Source organism: Prorops nasuta, unplaced genomic scaffold (assembly GCF_024137725.1).
Source record: "Prorops nasuta isolate Cenicafe-Biocafe unplaced genomic scaffold, Cenicafe_Pnas_1.2 PNAS00005, whole genome shotgun sequence".
Classification (NCBI taxonomy): Eukaryota; Metazoa; Arthropoda; class Insecta; order Hymenoptera; family Bethylidae; genus Prorops; species Prorops nasuta.
In genome coordinates this window covers 667,196-676,147 of record NW_027116802.1, presented here as the reverse complement: position 1 = coordinate 676,147, position 8,952 = coordinate 667,196, and the positions used below count along the sequence as shown (strand labels likewise).

Below are 8,952 nucleotides of genomic sequence, written 5' to 3'. Positions count from 1 at the left end.
AGAATTCTTTGTGCAGTAATTGCATGTGTTCTTTAGAACTTCAGCAAAAAATTGCTAGTACAGTTACTAACAAAGTTCTGATTGTTAAATTATCATTATACAATAAGAAAACTGAAAATATAGAAAACGTTAAAGATTGGATTGTTCTTAAAATCTGAAACATTAAAGGTATACCTATTGAGAAATAAGAAATGGGTGATAAAGTTAATAAAGCGAATTGTTCCATTTTCCATGACGGCAAGGATGCTGCAACTGGTCATTATACGTTTTTGATACGTAAGGATAAATCATGGATATATGAAAACGATCATATCGTTCAAAAGAAAACATGGCCCAGAAATTCAAAAGGTACGCTTATTATATTCTTTGAGGAAATTTAATTAATTCAATATTACGTTATTCGTATCTCTAACGGCTGCTTTTATAAATATTGAAAGTTGTTATCATGGGTAAAAACGTTTTACTCGTAATAACATGTTCAACAATATTAGCACCACGGCTGCGTTTAAAACACAATTTCACTAAATATTGGCCGCAATTATAGCGCCTTCGACTGCAATGTATCTAATGAATAAACTATTTAAAAATGATATGATTTCCACAATGAGTTTCTATCATGATTAAATTATTTTCTCACTGAGTATCGCGCCGTTTCAAATAAAGTCTCGTAATACATATTTTTTGTGTAGAAAATTATTGTATCTTTCTTCATCAAAACTATTTATAACGAGTTGATATGTAATTTTTCGATATATTATTTAAAATGTTGTACTTTTCCTTTTTTAATATTGTTAAATAAAATTGATTATTGTTAACAATATAATTATTTATATATTTCAATTTATATTCCCTTCCAATAAAATTTATTTATTAGAATACACATTCTTTCTTTAAGAGTTTCACTACATTTTGTATTATTTGCATAAAGAAATTCTTAAGATGTATCTTTGTCACATATTACAAAAAGCTCTGAGATCCCAAAAAAAAAACACTTTCGGGTAAAAAACAACGGCAAGTAATTTGGTCCTTTCTCTCCACAAAAATTAAAATCCCAATAAAATACAATAAAAAAAATTTTACACAAAATAAATCTCAAACAAGAATACCGGCAACACAAAGAATTGAAATCACTTAAATTCGACAAGTAATTATTTGATCCCAGACAAAAATAGCGGCAACACAAAGGATTGAAATCACTTATAAATTCGACAAGTAATCAAGCGGTAATATAAAGCACTGAGGTCGCATAATTTAGGCAACTAAAAAAATGTAAATAAATAATTAATTATTATATCATTTTTGTATACATACTACTTGCCAGGAGGGGCCAAATAGTGTTATGTATATTTAAATCTTCGTTACAGTTGCATATTGAAATATATACTACTCTACACTTTTTGGCCCCTCCTGGCAAGTAGTATGTATACAAAAATGATATAATAATTAATTATTTATTTACATTTTTTTAGTTGCCTAAATTATGCGACCTCAGTGCTTTCTATTACCGCTTGATTACTTGTCGAATTTATAAGTGATTTCAATCCTTTGTGTTGCCGCTATTTTTCTTTGGGATCAAATAATTACTTGTCGAATTTAAGTGATTTCAATTCTTTGTGTTGCCGGTATTTTTGTTTGAGATTTATTTTGTGTAAATTTTTTTTTATGGTATTTTATTGGGATTTTAATTTTTGTGGAGAGAAAGGACCAAATTACTTGCCGTTGTTTTTTACACGAAAGTGTTTTTTTGGGGGATATAAACATTACATCTCTTATATACATTTTCTATAGTTTTACCAAAAACAGCATTATTCATTAGTTTGTATAAATTTTTCTCAAAATCACTATTACTTTCAGTTCGTAATTTAGTATTCAAATCAATATAACTCTTCAACCAAAATGATTGTTTAAATTTTAAAATTCTATGTATTTTTTCCAACACCACACTATGATTTAAAGCTTGTTTCAAATTTCTATAATGCATTACATAACGATATTTATTGTTTAATGTTGCTAATAGCTATGAAATTTTTGATTTTGGAGGTTTTTTATTTTCCGAACACATGGGTAAATCTCTTTGTAAATCGTGAATTTTTTCAGGGTAAGAAAGATCAACTTCTATGATGTATCCTGTATCTGAATCATCAGCATAATCATTTACATTGAAATTTTCACAATTCTCAACCCATTCAAAATGTCCAAAAGGTAAAGCCTGAGACATTGCCTAACCATATAAATTGTTTACATCAAAATACATTAAATAATGAGATGACTCACTTGAATTACAATTTGATAAAAATTTATTGTTTGCCATGGCATACCTATTAGAACATTGACTGAGACCACCTCTTATACCTCGTTCAATAAATGTTAACATATATATATCAGTTACTAATTCCAACTTAATATCAGTATAAAATAACATTACATCCCATGTATAACTTGGTAAACTAAAATAATGAACTGCATCAAGTCTATAATTATTTATACATGATTTTCTAAAATTCTAAAAAATATCTGCCAACAACAGAACATCTGTTTTTAGATACAAATCGGAATATTCACCAATATTTTGAATAATAAAAGTATTCCATACTTTAAGAGCATGTGTATAATCATTCTCTGAAATTTCACATTCATTTAAATGATTGTAAAATAATTCACGAGATGGAAGTTTTGATTCATTTAAAACATTTAAATCTTTAACATAATCATATGGAAATACACCTTTACGTGTTAATAAATTAAAAGCATTCAAACCAATATCTTGAAATTCTGATTTCAAACACGTAAAATTATTCAGATCTACGTAATTGGCTAATTTTTCCAGACTAGAATCCAAAAAACGAAATGAATCTAAAAATATAAATTTAATATTACTATTTTTTATAAATTTAATTATAGTCATATATTTTTCCATATTTAACGGTATTACTTTTACATTGCCATCAAAACTATTTGTAATATCGCGAATTAAAAAATGAGCATCATAATTACTTAAATTATTAAATATGACTGCAATATTTAGTTTTAATTTATAGTTTATATTACATGAATTATGAGCAGCACCTCTAAATAATCCTGTGATATGATCATGATCTCTAACCTTTATATCATTTACACTAAATGGTTTTTCACAAATATGACAAAAACTTGTCTTTACAAATTTCTCAATATCTTCTTTTGACATTTCCATTGGTTTAATATTATTTATTATCTAAAAAAATTTATATATCAATATAAATAATAAATAAAAATTTTGTTTATTTGTGTACTTACTTCTGATATTTCAACAGCAATTTGTTGAAGTTCGTTGGTAAACCATTTTGCACAATCAATACTACGTTGCATTTTAAATCGTGATAAATTAGTATTATAATTACACGAAACATAATATCCAATGCCCAATGATTTATGTTGTTGAAATGCTTTAGCAGGAACAGATAAAGAATCTATTCTTTCAAGAGGACATTCGAAATCTGCATATATAACAAACGGCACTTGCAATTTTTTATAATAATCTTTAAATTGTAAAATATTATTATTTTTAGCAGGAAGTACTACTGCACAATCATTTACCAGATTACAATCAACACGATGTTGTATTAATTTATCATTACTACTAAAATAATGCATACAACGATTACAAAAATATTTTGTATGTTTATCTCTACTACATTGGTTAGATAGTAAATATGATAAATTTTTAATTAAACAATAATGGTAATTATAATCATTTGAAATATATAACAAATGAAAATGTTTAATTTGCTCTTCTTTCGTAAGATTTGTAGGTAAAATTTTTTTTTTCTCAGTTACAAATACATTTATTGAAATTTTATTAATTTTTCAAATTTAGGAATATCTTTAATGGATATTGGAAATACTAAACCTTCAAAATTAAAATAATTTTTATAATGAGGATATTATGATAATAAATTGCAATTTTTTTTTGCTGGAAATAATCCTGTCATTATTGCCCATGCAAAACAATCTTTGCCTCGATTTTTAACATTAATAACAGCATGTTTATTTTGAATCCATTGAGGTAATTTGATATACGATGATGCTGTCATTGGATGATATTTAATAATTTGAATAACAATATTTATTATTTTCGAAAGAGACCAACCAGAATCTTTTTCCTGAAATTCTTCTAATTCAGTTTTTATGTTAGACATTTCAATTTCATACCAATTTATAATATTTTCAGATTCGCATAATATCTTATAATTGGTATTAAAATATTTTATTTCCTCATAATTTTTTGACACAAATAATCCACTAAAAATCAACATCACCTTTATAAATTTAAATTTAAAAATTGCTTTTTGTATAAACTGGATAACACTATCTTTCGCATCCAACATAAAGTTAATTGGTTCAATATGTGACACATTTATTACAACACCAGTTTGAACTCTATTTTTGAAATTTGATTGTACTTCTTGCCATATATATCTTTTTTCATTCGTTCGATTTATTTTCTTTTCAGCACCACCACCACCAATTTTCTCATTTTTGTAATTAAACAACTCTTTTTTTTTCTTTCAATAATTGTCATTAAACCAATTATTCTATTAAGTTTTGCCTCTGCACTTATTTTTCTTCCCACACCAATTTTCATATTCAAATATGATTTTATACTTTTTATCGCTTTATTACACTTTTTAATAAAATTTATGTAATCTTCAATCGATGATGATGATGATGTATTTTCCATTAAACAGTAATATTTTTCACGAATCTCTCTCTCGTAAAAAGTCAACATTTTTAAGCAATCAACCATTGTGTACATTGTGCCGCTACTGGCTATCCTTGGGGATAGTATAAAAGGGGAGGGAGGAGTGATCCCTCACCGATCGCGTTCGCGTCCCAATAGGCGACTTCCTACTAGACCCGGGCGCCTTCGATGTACTTTTGATAATACCCGAATATTTATTTATACAGAGGGGGTTCTAACCCTCGTACGCGGCTATCGGGGATGGGATGCTAATATAATAACTCGCTAATTTCGGTAAAACTCTCTTTATTATAGTATCAATAATCAATACAAGATCCGTTTCGCGTTACACGGTAGTGGGGAATTACGCTGGGTCCTGCGTGTGGACGCGGCCTAAGTGGTGCGAACGCGGCTGAAGTCCCGATGACGTACTAGCTAGCCTCGCGCTCGAGCTACTAGTTGGCGTTCGCGGCGGCCCCACCGAGTCGCGCGGTACTCGCGCGCCACCGGCGGATCCCTAGGCTAACTACTACTCGACGCTACGCGGATAAGTCCCTCCTTCCGCGCGTGCGCGTCCCGCGACGGTTACCCGCACTCGCTCCGTTCCCGCGCTTAAACACCACAACGACCCAGATTGTTTACTATCAGACGCCTAAGGTCGCGAGTCCTCACGATAACTATACAAAGTCCGCGGCCTTGAAATGACTGAAGGGAACGTCCCTGTCAACGGTCAAACTCACGCGGAGTCGATGTAATCGCGAACACTTTTACTAAGTCGCGCTTTCACACACACTGACGCGATATACAGGTCCGACGGAATGACCACTCCGCTAAGTTGCCCGCTTACCCTTGACAGGTGAGCCGGGCCAGCGGTTCCCTATAAAACCGTTCGGTGCTACGAGCCCTAAAGCCCTAGCACACCCCGGGACGTCACAGGACTATAATACAAGACGAATAATCACCCTTACTTCAGCTTTCTAGGGCCGGCTCTCTTCTTTCCCGCTTTTCTCTCTCTCTCTCTCCTTTTCTCTCTCTCTCTCCCTTTCTCGCTCTCGCCCTTGGTGCTGGCCCGAAGGGCTTGGGTGTCCCGTTGTCCAATATGGGTTCGCGGCTCCCTGGCAGTCGCTGCACCTTTCCTTTTTCTAGCTTTGGCGTGGCGGCTGTCAGTGGGGTCGCACTATATCGGCGGCGGGGCACTCTCTAACACTATGTGTCACCTTTGACATCTAACCTACGTGTGTCGGGGCAGTTCGCGGGAGCAGGTAAGGCCCTGCGCCTGTCCCGCCGCTGCCCCGCTACACCCATCGCGCGACACTAGGAAGCCGACAAGTTATCGATCCTAGATCAATACTTATCGGTTGATAACTCCCTAGTTCGCACGCGACCCGCCTATCTAGCGCTTGAGATTAGCAAAGCCCTAGATGGCAGCTATTGTAACGCTGCGGGAACGCAACGTTACAACATGTATATGTTATTGATAATACAAAAAAATATTCTATAAAGAGAGAGAGAGAGAGGGAAGTGAAGTTTTTCAAACAATCAACCAACTTCGTTACCGTTGACGATAGACGCTTGAATCACAGTAATATTCTTAAATATGATTCACTCTCTTTTATATACCATACTGTTATAAAATGTTAATTAAGAAAATATTTTCACATGTATAGTAGAGAATTCTCATTTACACATTAATTGTTTTATATACACTGCAACGCGCGGAAAAGATTCCGGGTTAGAAAATACCAAAAAATTACACAAAAAGAATCCGGGGACACAATCTTTATTTCCCACTATAAAATCTCGGGGAGAGGTCTCCCGCGATGTCCTGGCACACTTATTATACGCGCACAATGATTTCATTAACCACTAAACGAAAAGGAAAACTGGGGAAAACTTAGGGAAAGCAACGGCATGAAGGCGGCAGGGGGGGGGAAAGCAAAAGGGAGAAAGAAATAGGGCAGGGAAAATCCTCCGTGGCTCCGACGGCGATGTCCCACGATCCCCCGACGTCCGCCACGAGAACTCCACAGAAAACTTTGCTAAATCGATGGCTGGGGCCCGCAATATTGAAATACGCCCAATTTCAATATTCGCGGCGACGACCCAGCTCTCTGTTCTAAACCACCTACTGATGCTCCAAGAGTAGAACAAGGTGTAGTCCAATTTGACGGATATTCCTCCGTTCTCCCAATTATTCCCCTCATTCCGGGGTGTCATGGTTATGATCGGGATCCAGGGACCATTCATTAATTAGGTATGGATTCGCGATCCATATTTCTCGCAGTTCCGGCTAATCACCCATATACTTGGCATGATAGCCGGCTGGCTAGCTCCTGCGCGAGAATCCTGCGTGATCGTCCTTAGCAGCAGACGACACTATGGCTTCGTGGTTCGGCAGCGGGGCGATGCGGTGCGGGGTCGGCGACGATGGGTCGGTAGTGGCGCGGGCAGGGGAGAACGCAGCTAGGCGCGCGAGGCGTCAGCGCGGTAAGGAGAGGGGACGGGACTCGCTGCTAGGCGCTCGCGGCGCGAAGCGCGGTAAGGGGAAGGATAGAGCGACGCGTAAACATACGCGGGCGGGACAATGGGTGCGAGGGAGATAGACTTATGTGGATCGGGTATGGGCTAGAAAAGGATAGAGGGACAACAGTTTTCAGGCTCTTGTTGGAGCAGGGAAATCGGTCTTATAAAGTACTAATAAAATTTACCATTGGGAATATAATATGTAATTCTAAATAAACTACAACCTAGAAACATTCGCTCAATCCTCAATCATACCATTTCCTAAAAACATTTACTCTCCTTCCGGGGATGGCAATTACAATATCCCTAAGCGGGTAACTACATTACCATCACACGGAAGGTTCATCTAAACTCACTCACAAGCATACTCAAGGGGACGGGAGGCACTAAGGGGGAGACCTGAGAAGAACTAAAAAATGTGTACATTTCTGTAACGTGATTCCACCACGTTACAACTCCTCCCCACTTAGCTCGGACCTCGGGGGGTTGGGGGTGCGATACTAACTTAACCTACTATTTACAAAGATTTACGCTCTGGACCACCGCGGGAGATTGTTCCTCGGAAATTTTCAAATTTTCTTTAAAAAGGGGGATTACTTAATCTGCTAATGGGTCCTTATGAGGAAGGACAACGCAACTTACTACTAACTGTACATAATTCAAAATTTTTAGCGCATCATCGCGCTCATGACTCGATACAACTCAAAGGGGTGACGCTGTGCGCCTTCTTAACTAGAAAATTAAAAGCTGGCACTGTCGTGCCGCCAAAACTACAGGATCTCTTAATTTATTTATGTGCCGCAGCCCCAGCTTCTAAGGCTCTTGCCTATTAGCAAAAAGGATTAAGAATTCCCTTCCGGGGAAGACCGTGGAGAAAATTGGGTCGTCGAGCCCGTACGGCTTCTATGGCCCAATTTATCTTCAAATTTTAATCCCGCTCCTTCTTAGATAGCGGGGGGGGGGGGGGGGAGTCGTGACCGGGGACGGGGGTGGTTCCGGCGTGACGCGGACGCGAGTCGACTGCTAATTACGCGCGGAATGACCGCTGCAACCAGTGCGCAGATCCACACAACTACACACCACACACACCACCACCCTGCCACTAAAATTAAAATAAAAGCTTACCTGGACGGCGTGGTCGGCGATGAGCTCCTGGATGAGGGAGAGGAGGCGTGTTGGAACCGGGGGGGTTTTTTCCCGTCCGGAGTTACTTTCCCGAAACTAATTGACTTGCCCACAGCCGCAACAACTCGAGGGGACACTAGGCAATTGCGAACCGAGACTCTATATGGATGAGGCGAGCGCTACGCGGGGAACTCGACACGCGACCCTAATATGAAACTACCAATTCGCGCCATCGAGACAGCGGCGGTATTTGAACTAGCGACTGACCGCTTTTATCCACTGCAAGCTTAAGTAAAACAACATAGTACTGCAATTCTTAACTATTTAGGCGCAACGGGTCCAAGGGCGGCTTCCTGGGGCGGCGGGGCATCGGGCTAGGTGGCGGCTATTTTTCTGGCAGGGCTGGGGCGGCAGGGTAGGGGGCAACACATATAGGGGGACTAGACAACACTGACACATAGGGGGGGGGGGGGGGGTTAGGACGGACAAGGGATCGGCGTCAGTCGGCCCGGCTCCCTATTGGCGGCGACAATAGTTAAGTTCGGAATTAAACTCTTTTCACTCCGACGGAGCTTTCCCTAGAA

General features: G+C 37.5%; 1 protein-coding gene across 1 annotated transcript; it reads right to left on the bottom strand.

Moving 5' to 3' along the window:
- Positions 1-408: 408 nt before the first annotated feature.
- LOC136773744 (uncharacterized) lies at positions 409-3,676 on the bottom strand. Its single transcript, XM_066727658.1, has 7 exons — positions 3,672-3,676; positions 3,277-3,619; positions 2,523-3,214; positions 2,309-2,471; positions 2,114-2,221; positions 1,778-2,017; positions 409-564 (listed from the first exon to the last, which is right to left on the bottom strand). Exons 1-7 carry the CDS (start codon positions 3,674-3,676, stop codon positions 409-411), a joined length of 1,707 nt encoding a protein of 568 aa, XP_066583755.1.
- Positions 3,677-8,952: the final 5,276 nt, after the last annotated feature.

What these genes read in the sequence shown, in the direction of transcription:
- LOC136773744 (XM_066727658.1), bottom strand. An exon ending in TTGCTGTTGAAATATCAGAA is followed by an intron (nt 3,215 to 3,276) that starts GTAAGTACACAA and finishes AAATTTTTTTAG; the next exon opens with ATAATAAATAATATTAAACC. An exon ending in GTTCTAATAGGTATGCCATG is followed by an intron (nt 2,222 to 2,308) that starts GCAAACAATAAA and finishes TTATATGGTTAG; the next exon opens with GCAATGTCTCAGGCTTTACC.